Genomic DNA, 18650 nt, shown 5'->3' with positions numbered 1-18650 from the left:
GGGGGGAGATTCCCTCTGTGAAAATGTATGTGATCCTGAAGCGCTCCAGGCAGCTGACAATGAAAAGATCTGCATTTCTGATTAAAGAGTTCTGATGCCTTTTAATAATCCTGTCCTCCTTGTCATTGTCTGAGTGCTTTCCTTCATTAACAAAGATACTTTTTACAGGAATTTCAAATCAGAGAAATCTGTTTAAAACACAAGTTGGAAGCCTAATTTTTAGGATGCTTCAAGATATATTGTTTTATTAATTTAAGGAAAGGGTTGTCTTAAAAAAACAACAAGGTGTCTAAAAAGAGAAATCTGTGCCATGTTGCTGTTATTTTATTAAGATCACTGTCTGTGTCAACAGCACAGACATTTTGTTCTGAGATTATGACTTGTCTATATTTGCGTAATTTTGTGGGGCATTTGCTTATATGTGGCATATCCGCTCTTACATCAATGGTGACGAGACCGAGCGCGCTCCATGAACAGCCAAACACTCATTCATACCTGAAATAAATTATGAGTCATATCTGCTGTGGTTGTGCTCACAAACCAAAACCTTTTGTCTGCTCTTACTTAAACTGCATTTACCACAGTTCCTTCATTCATCAAATTTGTAAGAGTGGTAATTTTTCAGAGTGAAATCCCTGGGTTTTAAGAAAGTTACCCTTGGAAAAGTCAAGAGGAAGGAGTCACTCGAAAACATTAGTGCAACTCACTTCCTCTTCCACTTTATCCAGTTGCCTCTGAACACAATGTATGAACAAGTCGTACCTTTGAATCACCATAGTGGGATATATATAACCTACTTAAAACTAATTTGGTTTTTGTTTAAAGTGTGATTGGTTTGGTTTGAGCAGCCAAAAATAGTGTTTAAATTGAAAGCAAAGCCCAGTTACTTAGATTTTTGATAGTGTGAAGTTACACACTATCTTAAAGATATTCTTAGCCCTACATGGCAGAAAGAGACATTCAGCAGGAAATCATGGCTTAGAATAAAATTCAAAAATGCCTTTTTCAATCAAATTGATGGAAAAAACACCAAGCAGAAACACCACAGCTGGTGTACACTGTGAAAGTTATGCATTAACTCATCTACATCTTGATAAACTGAAGCATGACCTCAATTCATGCTCACTTTACCCAAAGGGAATGTACTTGATTTCATAACTGTCTCATTTTAATTTTCCCTACAGTTTCATGAGTATAAATCAAGCAGAGCTACATGTAAATGCCTGATTTTTTTTTAAACAACCTACTACTATCAAACTGAAACAACCTTGGGATATACATGACTCAGTTACAATGGCATTCTACATTAATTATTAGAATTCCCAAAAGGAACTTCATATCAGAGGATATGACTCACCCTGCAATCTTGTGTAACCACAGACATGAGACAGCACCAACCAGTAACACTGCTACTACAGGGCAAAAGGTACATATTATTGTATAGTCCCCTTTCTTTGCTAACTGCGGCAATACGAATTAGCCGTGATGAGTTTCTCACTCTGACTTTTTGGGAATATGCTCGTTCATGGACTTATGGTTAGCACAAGGTAAAGAGTTATAAATTAATTTCTGTATATCCACTAATATATTAAATTAAAAATACCTTCACATTGATTATTAGTAAGGGGGAAATATAACTTGTAATGTATAGTCACGATCAGCAGGAGTTCAGCAACCTCCAGCTGGAAGGTTAAACAATAATGATTCTAAGCTACCTAACTGCTTTCTGTAGCCTTACATTCATATATATATATATATATATATATATATATATACACAGTGGGGCAAAAAAGTATTTAGTCAGCCACTGAGTGTGCAAGTTCTCCTGCTAAGAAATATGAGAGAGGTCTGTCATTTTCATCATAGGTACATTTCACTATGAGAGACAAAATGAGAAAAAAAAATCCAAGAAATCACATTGTAATATTTTTTTAAGAATTTATTTGTAAATTATGGTGGAAAATAAGTATTTGGTCACCCACAAAAAAGCAACATTTCTGGCTCTCACTGACCTGTAACTTCTTCTTGAAGAAGCTCTTCTGTCTTCCACTCATTACCTGTATGAATGGCACCTGTTTGAACTCTTATCTGTATAAGAGACACCTGTCCACAGCGTCAGACTCAAAATGCAACCATGGCCAAGGTGCTCTTGAAGGACACCAGGAAGAAAATTGTAGACCAGCACTAGGCTGGGAAGAGTGACTCTACAATAGGCAAGCAAGCTGGTGTGAATAAATCAACTGTGGGAGCAATTGTAAGAAAATGGAAGACATACAAAACCATTGATACTCTCCCTCGATCTGGGGCCAAAATGATCATGATAAAGGTGAGCTAAAATCCCAGAACTACACAGGGAGACCTGATAAGTAACAAAGGCCACCATCAGTAACACACTATGCTGAGAGGGACTCAAATCCTGCAGTGCCAGGTGTGCCCCCCTGCTTAAGCCAGTACATGTCCAGGCCCGTCTGAAGTTTGCCAGAGAGCATATGGATGCTCCAGAAGAGGATTGAGAGAATATCATGTGGTCAGATGAATTGCATCCCAAGAACACCATACCTACTGTGATGCATGGGGGTGGAAACATCATGCTTTGGGGCTGTTTTCCTGCAAAGGGGAATGAATGAATGAATGGGGCCATGTATCGTGAGATTTTAAGCCAAAACCTCCTTCCATCAGGGAGCGCATTGAAGATGGGACGTGGCTGGGTCTTCCAGCATGACAGTGATCCCAAACACACCGCTCGGGCAATGAAGGAGTGGCTCAGTTAAAAAGCATTTCAAGGTCCTGGAGTGGCCTAGCCAGTCTCCAGACCTCAACCCCATAGAAAATTTGTGGAGGGAGTTGAAAGTCTGTGTTGCCCAGTGACAGCCCCAAAACATCACTGCTCTAGAGGAGCTCTGCATGGAGGAATGGGCTAAAATACCATCTATAGTGTGTGCAAACCTGGTGAAGACTTACAAGAAACATTTGACCTCTGTCATTGCCAACAAAGGTTATGTTACAAAGTATTCAGTTGAACTTTTGTTAATGACCAAATACTTATTTTTCACCATAATTTATAAAAATTCTCTAGAAATCCTGGATGTTTTTTTTTCTCATTTTCTCTCATAGTTGAAGTGTACCTATGATGAAAATTACAGACCATCTTTTTAAGTAGGAGAACTTGCGCAATCAGTGGCTGAAGAAATATGTTTTTGTGTGTGTGTGTGTGTGTGTGTGTGTGTGTGTGTGTATATGAACCTGAATACATTAGAGCATGATTGAGTTTAAAAAGTGAGTATTTCCCCCAAATTTAAACCAATTTCTTTAAATATATGTAGTTTTAAGTGTCTGTCATTTTAATAATTTCTGCTTAATGTATGAAATAAGGTTTGACACAAGACACGTAATCCTGCCATACTACTGTATTCCATCTTTCAAAAAAGAAAGACAAGATTTAATATTACTTAACAATATGTTAAAAGTAGCCAGTTTGGCTTCAGTGTTAATACAATATACACTCTATAACAGATTGATAGTGTGAGTATTGTTCTTTTTCAATTTCATTTTGCAAGTTTTCTGATACAAGCTGGCTACAGGTCAAAAATCAAGAAAACAAAAACTGTAACTGGTACACTTTTACTCAACAGTTTGTTAAACAGAACTTAAAAACCAAAAAAGAACATTGTCAAGTATAACGCCTTCCTCCTTTCTGTGAAATAGGGCGAAGGTGGGGGTGGTGGTGGTGGTGGTGGAAATGGTGGTGGCGGGCCCGGGGGAGGGGGGTTGGAGGGAGGGGGGGGTTCAGGGAGTGGAAACCAGCTGACCAAGCCCATTCCCTTGTCCATCATGTGGATGAGATGCCGTGCTAGGAACATGAAACAATGGGATAGTAAGCCACAATATCTCAAATACAGCTTTTAATTCATTACATTTCTCATTTTTTTGTAGTTTCCATTGTCTGTTTTTTGGGAAGGAAACCATCCAGACATAATAAGCATCTTTTGACTACAGCTAAGCCAGTATAAGAAAAAAATAATTTCAGACCATGGCTTGTTCAGTCAAGAGAAATGCCCAACTCAGACTAAAAGCACACAAGCACGCAAGGAAAATTAAATCAGATGTAAAGTAGCATTTTGTGATTCTTTTTGTGTCATTTCATTTAATTTTTGTTTTAGTTCTGCAGGTGGATCAGTCCAGATGGGTCTGTGTTGGAACCACACAGCGACAGGAACAAAGCAAGGCAGCATGGGTGTGATTTGGGCACAGCAGGAGAGAAGTTCTGGGAGGACAACAGTTGGGGGGAGGTAAAGGGATGGGTGGGGGTGGGGAAACGTGTGGGTTGGTATAGCTGTTAAGGTACTGATTGTGTCCTGACAGTCACTCACTAACACCCTCAATGTGCAGCAAACGTAGCCTTCTTCAAGCTGAAGTTTGACCAGTTAATAGAAAGTCGCTGACGTGTCTGTCGTGCAGAATCCAAGCAAAACCTGAGGAGAGGTGGAATAATAATTGTTAAAAAAATTATATATATATATTAATTGATGAGCTGCTCCAGAGTTTTCATTTCCATTTTTTTCTTTATAGCAAAGTCATGAAAAGTTTCAGTTACTTGAAATATGCTGTCTGCAAGTTTGAAATGTAAACTAAACAGAAAGCAAAAATATCCCATAAAGAGAGTCGGTTATTTGAATTACCTTTTGAAATATTCCACCTCCCTCTCTGTTTCATCCATCTCAGTGCTGTCCAGGTCGATGTCTTTGGGCAAGAATACATCATCTGAAGAAAAATAAAATACAGGCATGAAAATGACATCACAGAGATTTTGGGTGGGCTCACCAATAGTACCCATATATCTGAGAGAGCAAATCTACAGTTGCAAACATTCTCATTCTTCCTACTCAATGCAATGAAAGCAAATGGGAGCTAAAATTAGCACAGTGCACACACTGACCAACCACACTAAGTGGATTTATCAGAGAATGCTCAAAAGACAAGTGAGGAAATATATGTTGGTGTAATGTAGACGAGTCAGTGTGTTCTGTTTGGAACAGTTCATATTTCTCTCGCCTCACATGATATCTGTAGCACCAGAAAGCTGGTTAGAAGTGACATTAATACATTAATTACTTGAATGCTGAAGATACCAACCTATTGAACTGTTCAACTTGTCCCCCTTCTTCTTCTTGTTCTTCTTGTTCTTGCCTTTTGGCTGTGGGGACTCTGCGCTGGGAGGTTTACCGTTCTGCTGGGTCTGCTCAGACTGGGGGGCTGGAGGGGGAGACGGGGAAGGGTTTGACACAGGTGGACTTCTCCTGTCTTCCTTTATTTGTATCAGGGGTGGTGGTTGATGTTGTTGTTGCTGCTGCTGCCTTTTTCCACTGACACCTCTGTTGTTACTCCTGTCCTCCCTCCTTGGTTCAGTGGTTGGGAGAGGAGTTAGAGCCTCAGCAGGCCTGATCTGTGTTGCTTTGGTGTCTGTTGTAGTGGTGGGTGTGGTGCCGTTAGTGAGTTTTGCAGTCATATCTGAGCTCTTGGGCAACTCTTGGGCTTTCTTCACTGTAGCCTCACAAGTGGCCACCTTAGCAGACTGTTTGGTCTTAACTTTACTGTTGCTCTCAAGGTGAGAGGCAGAAGTGCCATTGTGGAGGTTGGCTGTAGAGTTTGGAACGTTTGTCTCAGCACCCTTATCAGAGGTGCGCTTTGGGCTGTGTTGTGTGTCGGACTGGGGTACGGGCTCAAATCTTGGTTCCCTTTGGTTAGGGAGCCGGATGAGGGTTTGAAGCAGCTGTGACTTTCCATTCTGGAGATTATCTAGGACGTTCTGAGCTGTCTGTTTAAGGGGTTGTGGGTTGTTTGGGGGAGGTGCGGTGTTTTCCTTTGCTTTCTCTTTCTTTTTCTTCTTGGCAGCACGATGTTGCTGCAGCTGCAGCCGGAGCAGTTCCTTTTGAAGTGCTGCCTCTTCCTCTTCCTGCCGCTGTCGCCGCTGCTGCTCCTCCAACAGCAGCTGCTCCTCCCTTTCACGGGCCTCTGCCTCTAGACGGGCTTTTTCCTCCATCTGTAGCACATAAAGACATGCAATACAGTAATACCATGCAATATACCAGCAGTTACATGGATGTGGACAGGAGATTGTGGTGTTAATTGAACCACTGAAGTTATTGGGACTTTCACCTTCTTTTGTTTATGCCTGGCCCGTTTTGCTGCCTTAGAACTGGAGGCAGGTTTACTGTCAGCACTGTTGATGAACTGCAATAGGTCCTCCACCCGCCTGTGATCTTCCACCCCTCCATCTCGTTCTATCACTGGCTGCTGCTCTTCACGCTTTGGCTGCTCTTCCTTACGTTTTGTCAGACGCAACCGCAGCTTCTCCCGCATCTCAGCATAGTTTCGACTGGTGGGAGCAGCTGGGGGCTGGAGGATTAAAAACAGAAGGTGACGCAAGCCAGAAGCAACACTATGAATCACAGAATGTTTATTTAGACAATTAATCACTTATTCAATTTATGTATTATATAAATGCATTTAAATTTGAAAACTGCATCTGTGAACTATGCTAACTTCACGTTCCCAAGTTGATTTGACTTAGCAAGTAGATGCATCTTACCCCGCCATGTCCGAAGAACTCGCAGTAACAGCAGTCACAGTACTTTCCTTCTTTCTGGTTGGTAGAGGTGGAGGTTGAAGAGCTATGCTCAGAACAGCTGTCCTCATCCTGACTCTCTTCTCCATCATATGGCTGGTGCTCATACGTCCCGTTCCCCTCACAGCGATGGCCCTCACAGTCAGGATCACTGAAAAGAACAATAATTAAAACTGGCTCCAATTTGTCTTTGTCATTAATTTTAGGTTGAAGTAATAGCTTACCTGCAGACACTGGGTGGGGCACTGACAGGACCATCTGTTGAGGAGACTGGAGTCTCTGCAGACGGAAGACACAAACCCTGGTGGGCTTCTACAAAGTCTGGGGCGGGAGCGGCCATCTTTGGGAAGGGCTGTGATCCCATAGTGGGAAGGTGTGTCGTGGGTGCTGGGGGCAAGGAAGGGCCTGAAAGCGGCGGGAGGGAGGTTAGTCCTGTAGAGCTGTTTCTAGGGGTTACAGGTGTGGGCTGCCTGTGGTCCTCTTTACCTAGACTATGAAATACATCGTCTAGAGGAGACAAAGATGCATTGGATGAGACCATGTATGGATCTTCCGTAATATTAAAATATGAAAACAAATAATATATGATAATGCACTGGAATTAACATTTTACTTCTAAAAGAACAATTCATTTAAAATCAGACTGAAAAGAAATCTGGGTGAGTTTGACTTTTAGTAAGATGTTAAGTTTTATTTATTTTACTTGAATGTTAGTGCCCTCTACTTTACTGATCTTTGCTAACAAGCTGGGATTTCTAGTTTAGTTTAAATGAAACCAAGTAGTAGCTATACACCCTAGCTTGCCTGTTTGCTAAGGTAGCCAGGAAGTTTTATGTTGTCACTGGACAGTACAGAACCAACACTTTCCTACACAACTACTACTGTCACCTTTTTATGTATTTTGCTCACTGTGAATTTCTCTTGCTGATAGAATTCATATTAAGTGGGCATACCAACAGTTCAATGTTTCCAACTTCATCAAAAATTTTTTTCCAGCTCATGTAATAAAAATTAATTATCCTCTTCAAGTCAAAAATAGTCAGTGAATGAATAGGAACCATTGTCATGCGCCTCTCCCAGTGAAAATGTATTTTTGCAACTCACTTCCTGTGAAAATTGGATGCGACACCGCAGGAATCTGGTTTTCTATGCAGCCTACTAGACAATCAAATAAAGGCCCATCATCTATACAAACCGAACCACTGCTCCTACTCTCCTATATTACCTAAAGAGTTGGGTCTTTTAGATGCTAGGTGGATGGGTGGGTTATTACTTGACTGGACAGTGGTGGCAGTGCAGGACACAGAGGATGTGGAGGCAGAGGTGGCCATCACTACTCGGTTGGTCTCCATGAAGGCATCCTGGAAATTGTAGAGACACTTCTTCTTGGTGCTGCTCTTCTTTTGCTCTTTGGCTTCTGAAGAGGAGCATGATGATGATGAAGAAGAAGACGATGACAATGACGAGGAAGAGGAAGGGGGAAGAGGGGTGGAAAGTGAGGGGTGTTCCCCTTGAGGGCCAATGGATGATGTTGGAGGAAGAGGGACGTCAGCGAGGGGTGGTCCGAGCATATCACCTGTTGATTAACGAGAAAAGGGAGGGTTTTGTTTTTTGTTTTTTTTTTAAACAGACCTTGAGACTTTTTGTTTCATTTCAACTGATCTTTTGGGCACTTCATTTGTGTCTGAGCGGCTCACCTGGCAGGGACTCAGGCAACAGCACAGATGGATTCCAGCTTTTCATCACAGCAGCATCCCACAGGTTCTCAAACTTGAGAGAGAGGCACTGCAGCGAACTGTTCCAGTCACCTGTTCCCCCAGCATTGCTAAAGCAGTTCTGGTAAACATGCTCTGGTAATGATGGGCTAAAGGCTGGCTGCTTGGCTGCTGAGTGGTTTGATGTAGGATTTGGGGGTAGAGGCTTTAAGGGAAAAAAGGAAGTTGTAAAAGAAATTATTATTGCAATTGTTTGAATTTATGGGATACAGTGAGTCAGTTCTGAATTCAGTCTGACCCCGTGTGGCAGGAGATTGAAGTGACAGAGAAACAAAGTGAAACTGTACACAACTAAGTATAGTATTGTTACTGGAACATTAAAAAAAATCCCCAGTGATAAGGAAATGAATCAATTTTCCCTTAAAGAGGCTCTCATGGGTATAATTTTATGCAATGTAAAAAGAAAGTAGTCAAAGAGAAAGTAATTTATACCTAGCCTTATGGGTGCACGGGTTCAACAAGTATCCTCACCTTATTATGTGTGAGAGGAGGGCTGGGTGGGTAGAGTGTGGGGTGGAGTAGGGGCCTGGAAAAGTTGTGTAGGGGTAGGTGGCCATGGATGTGGGGGTAGAGGTGGAGGGCAGGGTGTGCTGGGGGAGTCTTGGTGTCTGTGAAGAATTGGTGTCCAACAGCTGGTGGGGGCGCAGGGTGAAGCCGACTGGGGGGCAGGCATGTGGCAAGGCCCAAGGTGGGGGAGCTGGAGTCCTGGTTGCATACGTGACACTCGCAGGCATGCTGGACCTGTTCTACCTGAGAGTGGCACATTCACAACATGTAATGTGAATTTAGTGTGTGTGTTGGGACATATCTGCTTGCAAATGAAGAAAAATGAAACAAAACAAAACTCTTCTATACCACTGAGCAGATTTGAAAAGTTTGTTGAGAACTTATCAAACTTAGCATTTAACAAAGGGAGTAAAACATATCAAAAGTTAAACTGTTCAACTATATTACTGAACACAATTTTGCCTCAATATAATAGAGTGATATTTCAAGCTTTCTGTAATTTACAAGAAGTAAAAGAAAAAGTATTGCTCAGCAAGTCCTAACTGCATGTTCATTTACAAAAAAGGAAATCATGGCAAAGAAATTCCAGGAATACCTGTTGATGGTTGTAAGCAGGTGGGGGACTGTTGGTCTTTCCTGAGGAAAGCTCTTCCTGCTGCCCTGGTGGCTCCCCACCAACCTCACCATCAGCTTCCTCTTCATCACCCTCTGATGAACTACTGCTGCTCGTAATATGAGGAGACTGAGAGAAAAGTGTGTGAAACTGAGATTTTGGAAATACAAGGACTTATAAATACAATGAATTAGGACATTGTTCACAAAACATTTCCCCCACTGCCAGTGACCTACTCATACTGAGTATTGGTTTCATCATCAAGAAACTTGGCAGGGAAATTCACAACTAATCATTTTTCTTTAAGTAATATACCGGAATACTGAACTCACCCCTGTCTTAAGTGCCACATTTTCCCCTGCTCCATTGATGTCACCGTGGAGACCATTCACAGCAGCAGATACAACGGTGCTCTCCTCATAACCAGTCATTGGGTAGATGTCCCCAAACTTACTGGACAACTGAGGCACTTCGTCATCATCACTAATACTAAAAGAAGAAATTAGTATTTGGTTTAGGGGAAAAGTGAAAGGAGGGGGGGGGTCCTCGTTTTTCAGAGGAGATGCTGGTTATGTTGACCTGATAATCAATTTTATGCTCTAAGGTTTTGTAATTGGAACACTCATTGGCAGACTTACAAAGTATTGGTATCCCCTTCAGGAAGAATGAGCCTTGAATGTTGCTGAATGGTGATGGGTGAGCTGGAGTTGGAGCCAGAGGCTGAACTGCCAGAAGAGAGGCTGGGAGGATGAACCTCGGCTAAATAGTCCCGGGGAGGTTCCCCTTGCAGGGGCAGCTTGATGTGGAGGTCCTCTGCGATGGGTGAATCCATGATGCCACAGGTGAGGATGTGCGAGAGACTACAGTCATCACACGTGCACCTGTTGGTTTGGAATGAGTGATGACAATTCAATGAATGTTACAAAAGACAATAATCACAGTCAATCAAATTGGAGCGTGTCAGTTGTGATTTACCACAGCATTTAAGATCACAATGTATAAATCTATGCAAAGACCCAAATGATGGAAATACAGGGGGAGAGATAGTTCACTTAATTATGAAATCACAAATGCAACCATACATGTGGAACACTAATGCCTGTATCATAATCTCCTCCTTAAACTCACTCATTATTGGACAGCAAAAAAGCATCATGAACAGCTGTACAAGAAAATTTACTCCACTCCCATTTGGAAGTGTTGGGGGTCAGAGAGCTCAAATTAACAGACCAGATCCTCAAGGACAACAGAGCCATGTACATTGTTAGCAATATACATGGTTAACATTTCAGAACTTGAGTAATTCTTGGGCTACCTGTTAATAATTGTTGAGTTTGTTAAACCACACCCTGGTCTGCACAGAACACCTGGATCCAAGGGGCATTTAGCTTGGACCTCAGCGGGGGGCTGGGAATTTGCTCAGAATAAAAGTATGATAATGTTTGCTCTTGAATTTGTTTGTGATTAGACTAAAACAACTTACTCTAATGAGTTTTTGTGTGGTGTTGAACTCAAATCTGAACGAAACAGTTGATCTCATAACACAACAGGTAATCCTCAAACCTCACCTCCTTCGATAATTGCAGTTTGGACAGTCTGGAATACTCAGACGAGATGAGAGCATCCTCATAGTGTCTGTAAAGTTGTTATCTTGGCTGGGCGACTTCTTACTGTTGGGTAGCTATAAAGAGAACAAAATAAAAAGCTGCTTTTAAGAAGAGTAATGTACCTTTAAATCACCATGACAGCTGAATTTTCCTGTAGTTTACCTGCTCTTCTATAAATCTTCTTTGTTTAAAGAACTCCCAGTCTTCCTTCAGCATTCGCTGTTTAGTCTTCAAAGTCTGAAAATGGGCAAATAATGAAGAGCCTGTCTAAGTAATTAAACAATGTAACACAGAACACTTTATTAAACATAATATAATTTTATTGGTCCTTACATTTTTGCTAATCAAGGACTTGTGTGGCTCTGTTCTTTGGTTGGTGAGACTTTGACCTTCTACCTTAAAAAGCAGCTGTGAAAGAGTGACAATCTTAGATGTTTAATTAGTGCATATTAATCAAAAACCTATTTTTAATTTACTATAAAATATATCAAATGCATTTTTGTATAACCCCAAATGTTTTGTACCTGTTCATCTACATAGTCATCAATCCTCTTCTCACACTCCTGCCATTCAGTAGCCACCAAGGCCATCTCCTGCTGTAGTTGCTGGTAGCTCTCTAGTAAGGTCCTATACATATCTTCATTGTATGAATCATGGGATGCTGTGCCATGTCTGGGGAGGGAAAAAAAAAAACAACAAAATACATTAGACACTTGCTGAAAGGCAAATGCAAGACAGTTTTTTAATAACTCTTTCAACATTAAAAAAACAATACAGGTCTTTCTGTTAACAAAAATGTTCATGTCTTACTTCAGCTGTGCAACCAGTGCAGGTAAACTGCTGTGCAAGATTGGTTCAGAGAAAACCAGGTTCTCAAAAAGGTGCTTGTTGTGCAGCTCCCATGTCACCTGGAATTTCTGAAGGTGCTCGTTCTCCTGAGGGAAAAATGGGTAAGGATTACAGCCAGAATGGCAACAACAAAAGAGTGATGCAAAATTCCTTCTGTTTGGTGCAACCTACAGAAAAAAAAATTACTTTAAGTATCTTTGGGAACAGAAAAGTGGATACACTGACCAGAGTGAGTAGGAAACTGCTGATGGTGCGTGAAGCTTGACAGAGGGCACTGTACTCCTCCAGCAGTAGGGAGATGAATTGGTGGGCCTGAGGAGGACCCTGGCCTGCAGCCATGGTCCCCAATTGTCCCACAGTCTTGGAGCCTGCAGAGAGGTGCTTCAGAAGCCGCACCTTCATTTCCAAGACATATTCACGAGCCTGCTGCTCCAACCGTTGATAAAGCTGGTAGGGGTCCTTTTCACACAGTCTATATGTGGAAAATTAAGCAATCCATTTTAAAAACCTTAAGCAAATGAGACTTGGTAAGTGAACATGAAAGAAAAGTGCAACCAAATGCCTCTGTTTATGTTCCTATTAACTTAAACATATTTTCTCAATTAATTTCCCCTTGGTCTACAAGTGAAAATGATCCCCCAGTGAGTCACCAAATGGCCAAAAAACACATTGTTTCAAGAGAAAATGTTATTTTAAGGAAGTAAAGATTCAGTTCTGTGAACCTTTTAATTTGTTTCACGAACAATAGGCTGTAGTGTCAGGTTGATGACATCACTGCTTTCAAAGGGTCTAAAGCCTCTGATCGTTTTCACAGGTTTGTTTCTTGCATCCACAGACATTTCTGCAGTTCAGGAGAGACCCCTAGTGGACACACAACACGAAAGCTGAGCAACAGAGCTGTTCTTTATACCTGTCCACCAGCTCCTTCATGCCTTCCTTGTCTCGCTCTAGGGGCTGGTCATGGTCATCTGCTAGTGGTGTTCCTGTCTGACGGTAGATGCAGCGCACCAGGTAGCGAACTTCAGACCAGTGGTTCTGCAGCTGCTGTGACTCCCTCTCTGACTCAGCAGAGATCTCCCTGTAAGTCCGGACATGAACTCATGAAGATCTCATCATCAACACACACACGCGCGCGCGCGCAAACACACACACACACACAAACAAAAGAATAAAGGCATTCAGTAATAAGCTGATCGGACCGTCTTTCATTGCAGGCTTCACAGCTGCACACGGTATCAGCAGGCATTGGTGCAGTAAGGTCTGGGGCAGGGAGCATGGGTAGTGTAGGTGCAGCAGTGGCCAGTCTGTCCCCTGTGGCTGCTTCCTGGCCCAGGTTTCCATTACCCACAGGCATGTGCAAAAGGAAGTCCTGGCTCTGTGTGAAATATCAGAAAGAGTCTAAGATACAAAACAAAATTCAGTGTCCTTAAGATGCAGTAAGCAAAGCTTTAAATTAACTTTAAAATGACCATGCTGTTTTGCCATAACACGTTGCGACAGCTGAACATATGACTTTAAAAATAAAACCCGAAATAAAGAATCTCCTCCTTCAAAACTGATCAAGATCTGATCAAGGACAAATACTCTTACATATTTCAGAATCTACATATGGAGTATTTTCTAAGTTTTATTCATTAGAGTCAGCAGTGAAAAAAATTTATGTAACCTCAATGACTGATGGACAGAAGCCTAAGTTGATTCTAAGCATTGCTACACTACTAGACCTATGCTATAATTATGTGCTATTGTCTTAGGATGCAAACTTTCTGCAGCTGCTTCAAAGTGAGAGATCTTCAGTGATTCAGCGCAGCCTTATTTAGTATAGGGCCATGATACCGTGAGTCAGCACTGAGCCCTCCCTGTCGTGAGGATGGAATTGAGCAATACATTTAGGAGAACACCAAACCCAAATTCAACAGAGAAATCTTAATACATCCACAATTGAGGAAACGTGACTCTCCTGACAGACCTGACGAGCCTTGACATAAAGCCTGATCAATAAGGTAAAAATATGCTGGAGAATGTAACATTTATAACTATTTAAAATATTGAAGACTTTTGGGTTTTTCTACTTTGGTTAGCTTTACATATTCATTTGCACCGGCATACACACAGAGTAATGCACTCTTAACCTGTGAACTACTACACATGGAATTTTATTCATCGTAGCGTAACTTTAAAGCTTTAAGAATTAAAATGTAAAATATCCAAATGTGCAACTTTCTGCTACAAATAATTAACAGTCAGACTCCTTGCATTTCAAACCCAACATGAATAAATAATTTTTAGTAAAAGGAGATAAAACTTAAAAAGTTGTATGAGCAAGTATGAGCAATAAGCACAGCATTACGTAAAATCCAGAGGGAAAAAAAGTGACATATTCTAGCTAAAAAATGCTATATTGAACCATGAGATTTTTCAACAGCAAAATTTTTAAGTTCCTTACAAAGACACAAATTGAGCATGTTTATATGAGGGGGTATAAGCTTTAGAGATAATGGCATCTATATGGCATACGTTTGACAGAATATTTGTTCTGATGAAATGTAGCTAGTACAAAATAGAATGAATCATTTACTGTGCATTTGTAATGTATTGCATTGAAGATGTCCACTGCAATGTTCTTTGTTCTATGAATGTGACAGTATTTGCTTATCTGACCTAGATACTATCATGTAGTCATGGTTGAACGTGAGGCTAAGCCGAGACATTAAACATGGTGACTTCCATTATTACATTCTTTTTACTGCAACAGCTAAAACTGTCTTAACCTTTCTGGAAAAGAACCAGAGGTGCCAAGTGAATGGAAAAGTTATCAGGAGACTAAGAGCCACAGCTGTGCAACTTCAACAGCAGAAATGAGGCATCAGTAATCATGCAACCAGAGAGCCTAGAGTCCTGTCACTACAGCCAAACATTTTTCCCACTTCAGTACCAATACCCTTCTTCAAAGAGTTTTAACTGCTTTGTGCCAATGTGACATACCCCCAATGACTGCTCCAGAGTGGTGTGTCGGTCCTCCTTCTCTACTGTGCGCCGACAGTCAGAGCACACCCACAAAGGTAGCTGCAGGGCACTGGGTGTCTTGGAGGGCTGTGATGTACCATTCTGGCTGGAGAGCCCTGCCTCTGAAGGCACGGTACTGTCTTTACGCTCACATCGGCATAAGAGGCAGCGATCACCAGCTGTGTAGGGAGCCCGCTGGTTCAAGCCAAATGTGAATGGGGTCTTTGGTGGATATGTTAGGAGGAGGAAAATTAAGCAGAAAAATGATATATATATATACCATAAGGTATGCAACTACTTTAGCATTTGGATTTAGTTACTTCAGTATTTGCAGTGCAATTACTATTCATAAAATTTTGTCCACACAAAAATAAAAATTACGACCCTCAGGCCAAGTTCATCAACATGAAATCAAGAGCCAATTATTAACTCCAAAAAATGTTTTTTATTTTGGGTATAATTTAGGTTTGATTGACAGTGGCTCCCAAGCTTTATTAATATCTGCTTATATAAGTCTGGTCACACAACTATATGAAGCCCATTGCACTCAGGATACCTTCCATCCTATCTAAACCATCTCACTGCACTAAATGCAAATGCTGCAAAATTCTCCTGCTGCACAGTCTCTCTGTGACTAAACCAGAGTGGTGCAAACACATAATTAACACCTAGACGTTTCAATTCAACATATTTTTTTTTTTTTTTTTTTTTTCCCCCATCAAATTTTTACAGGTGTGCCAATAGTTCCCTGGACATTCTGAATGTGTGGTTACTATGGGCTTAGGAAATACATGTACCCCTCTAGCATTGTTTTTTTTTTTTTTTGAGAATGAGGCATTGCTGCACCAAAAGGCAGATGAATAAACCAATATGATAAGAACATTGTATATTTTGAAATATCACACCGATGAGGATACTGAGATCATTTGACACATTAAAGTTCTAAGGTGTAACAAAATCCTTTTCAATACCAAAGACTATTCTACTTTAGATTTGTTGCAACATTTTTTTTCAATAACACCTCATACTAAAAGACAAAAACAATCAGGTCAGAAAAACATAAGGTAACTCAGGTTGACAGTTAAATGATTTATTCCAAACAAGCCTCGGATGAATAATTTGAATCACTGTTTGGGTTTAGTACAAAGTTTTGTTCTGAACAATAGACTTCATATTACTAAATTATTGAGTTCATGTAAACATCATGTTACATGTGGCCTAGTCAAAACACAAATGTCAGAGCACCGTGTTGTCCTGCTATTGCCAAACGCACTAGATTGCTTAGAGCATGTCCCTTCCGAATTTAATTTGCTTGATAATTACAACAACTGTGTCGCATTGGACATTTAAAATTGTAACAAAAAGCAATACAATTAATTTGTCAACTAAAACATTTTGTAGTGTGTTACTCCTTTTAGTGGACCTAAAGTTTTGGCATCATGATTTAAAATGTCTTTGGCAAAATGAGCATGACTTTGTTTTACAATGGCTTTACCTGAAGCACTCCAGAGAAGTCAGCGTTCACAGGTCCTTCTGTGAACTGTGGTCTAACACTGTTATTCACGTTGACCTGGGAAACAGAAATAACTTAATGTTTACATTCAAGTACCTTCTTTACAGTTATGTTCTGATTAGTTACAATTAGTGAAATCTATTGTGCACAGAAAGAGTCAATCACTTCTCAAGATTTTTGATTTCATTTAGGATGAACAACTGATTCACTTTGTCAGTATGTGAAGTACAGTTCCGGCTGTACGTGTAGTGCATGTGTAAGGGACAGAGCTGATAAGCAATAGTGCGGCTTGTATATCCCTTCTGTGCAAGATAGGTAGACTATTATGCAAACAGTGTGCATGGCAAATGATTGAAGATTTTAGGTAAGATTCAGCCAATTACAATTACACTTTCCCACCTGTCCCCAATGATATCTAGCCCTGGGAACAATTTAAAGTTTACCTGCTTTTTTTTTTTTTTTTTTTTTTTTTTTTTATATCTAACTTGTAAGACTCATTAAAAGTCTTAACAAATAATGTTGATGATGCCATTCCAAAAATTGAATACAATTACCTGAAAGATGGAAAACTAAGACGCAGCTATTGCAAATATACCTTTTTCCAGGGAAAAAAATAATCTGTATATTATTACAGGTAAGACCTTGTCTGTGACCATACCTGCCCAACTTTTGAACATTATACAACATTTCTCCTTGTCTGTATGTACATAGAAACATTTATTTAATTAAAAGTTTAATTAATTTCAACAGCACATCAATTATACATGGTCAAATGTATATACATGCGGGAACACCATGTGGGAAGAGCACACTATTTTTGGCTGTGCTTGAGATTTTAGCACCCACACAGAAACTAACTTCTTGTATGCATGTTTACGATTTCAACCATCAGAAACAAGTAACAACCTCACATCTTGTAATATCAATGTGGGATCGCGTTTAAATGGTAACTTAGGGTATAAAACGAATCCAATTTCGACAACTGCAGTTTGTTAGATTATTTAACTCATCTGTGGGAACAAATATGACCAAGTTGTAGACAGTTAAACCTTAATAAATACGAAAAGTGTAAGGTCAGCTTGTAAAAACACATCGAGGCCCGACGGGGTAGAAGTTGTTAGTGCTCGTAACTGTTAGCAATAGCTAGCATTGGTGTTTATCTCTTTAACAGCAGCCCGTGGACCAGTTGTGTTGGATATAATATCCCTTTAGGATAATCTTGCCTTGACTAATGTAATTTCCCCCTGCTTAGCTTGTAATAGCTTAAAGATAATGTTTTGCAGTCTTATGTTGTTGTCGATTTAGCTGCGATATCTGGCTTAAGCTAACGTCGATAGTCGGCGTTCGGCCAGGGCAAAAGCAAGACAATGTTTACTGCGATTTGTTATAACATTATAATGGCTACGTTTACTACATCACCACCCCATACGGCTTGCTACCTGACAGGATGTCCCACATAACACACCGACCAGCATTAGAGTTAACTGGGCCGGTTATTTTTTACCTACGTTGCACAGGTTCGCTAGCTAGCTGCCTTCCTCGCATTAGTATCGGGCCTGAATCAGATTGGTGTCGCTGATATCGCTGCTAGCTAGTCGCCCCTCAATATGACATGCTATGACATGCACTGGTTAACGTTGTGTGTGACTCCTACCTCTCCGTTTATGCCAGTGATGGAGCCCATATTCCCGCTGCCCGTGCTTCCGGGCGTTAAAAAGCTGACCACAGCGGCAGGTGCTGCTGGTCCCGCACAACCTAGGGCCGTGGCAACCCCGGCCTTGCCGCCGCTGGTGTTGCAGACAGCACTGCAGCTACTGCCACCGCCCCGCTTGTTCTTCCTGCGTTTAGCCCCTCGTTTAGCATCAGTGGGACTCATTTTTTTCCCTAGATGAAGCAAGACAACTTGCCGTCCGGACTTGGCAGGGTCTCAGGTGGAATCCTCTGCGCAATCACTCGGGTATAAGTCCGGGGTAACGATTTAAAGATTCCCAAAAACGAAAGACACTCAATTCCATCAAAGTGCAAGCCGACTTCATAGATTCCAATATGGCCTCTAGCTGGACTGCCTCAGACAGACTTCAGATTACGCTGTAACGTGTGCGTCTCGCACCCCGGGGCTTATGGGAAATTGAGTTTCCTGTTGAATATCTTATTG

The 18650-nt window shown here is 41.0% G+C and overlaps 1 protein-coding gene across 1 annotated transcript; it reads right to left on the bottom strand.

The window, feature by feature from the left end:
• Positions 1-3392: 3392 nt before the first annotated feature.
• fam193a (family with sequence similarity 193 member A) lies at positions 3393-18546 on the bottom strand. The gene is made up of 24 exons (XM_029506461.1): positions 18150-18546; positions 16478-16552; positions 14962-15204; positions 13176-13351; positions 12887-13054; positions 12202-12448; positions 11938-12062; positions 11652-11799; positions 11461-11535; positions 11290-11364; positions 11089-11201; positions 10159-10401; positions 9844-10003; positions 9503-9649; positions 8872-9150; positions 8323-8545; positions 7899-8201; positions 6850-7132; positions 6590-6776; positions 6157-6396; positions 5369-6040; positions 5134-5305; positions 4680-4761; positions 3393-4472 (listed from the first exon to the last, which is right to left on the bottom strand). Exons 1-24 carry the CDS (start codon positions 18369-18371, stop codon positions 4379-4381), a joined length of 4752 nt encoding a protein of 1583 aa, XP_029362321.1. The 5' UTR covers positions 18372-18546; the 3' UTR covers positions 3393-4378.
• Positions 18547-18650: the final 104 nt, after the last annotated feature.

Source organism: Echeneis naucrates, chromosome 1 (genome assembly GCF_900963305.1).
Source record: "Echeneis naucrates chromosome 1, fEcheNa1.1, whole genome shotgun sequence".
NCBI lineage: Eukaryota > Metazoa > Chordata > Actinopteri > Carangiformes > Echeneidae > Echeneis > Echeneis naucrates.
This window is presented reverse-complemented; position numbering and strand designations above follow the sequence as displayed.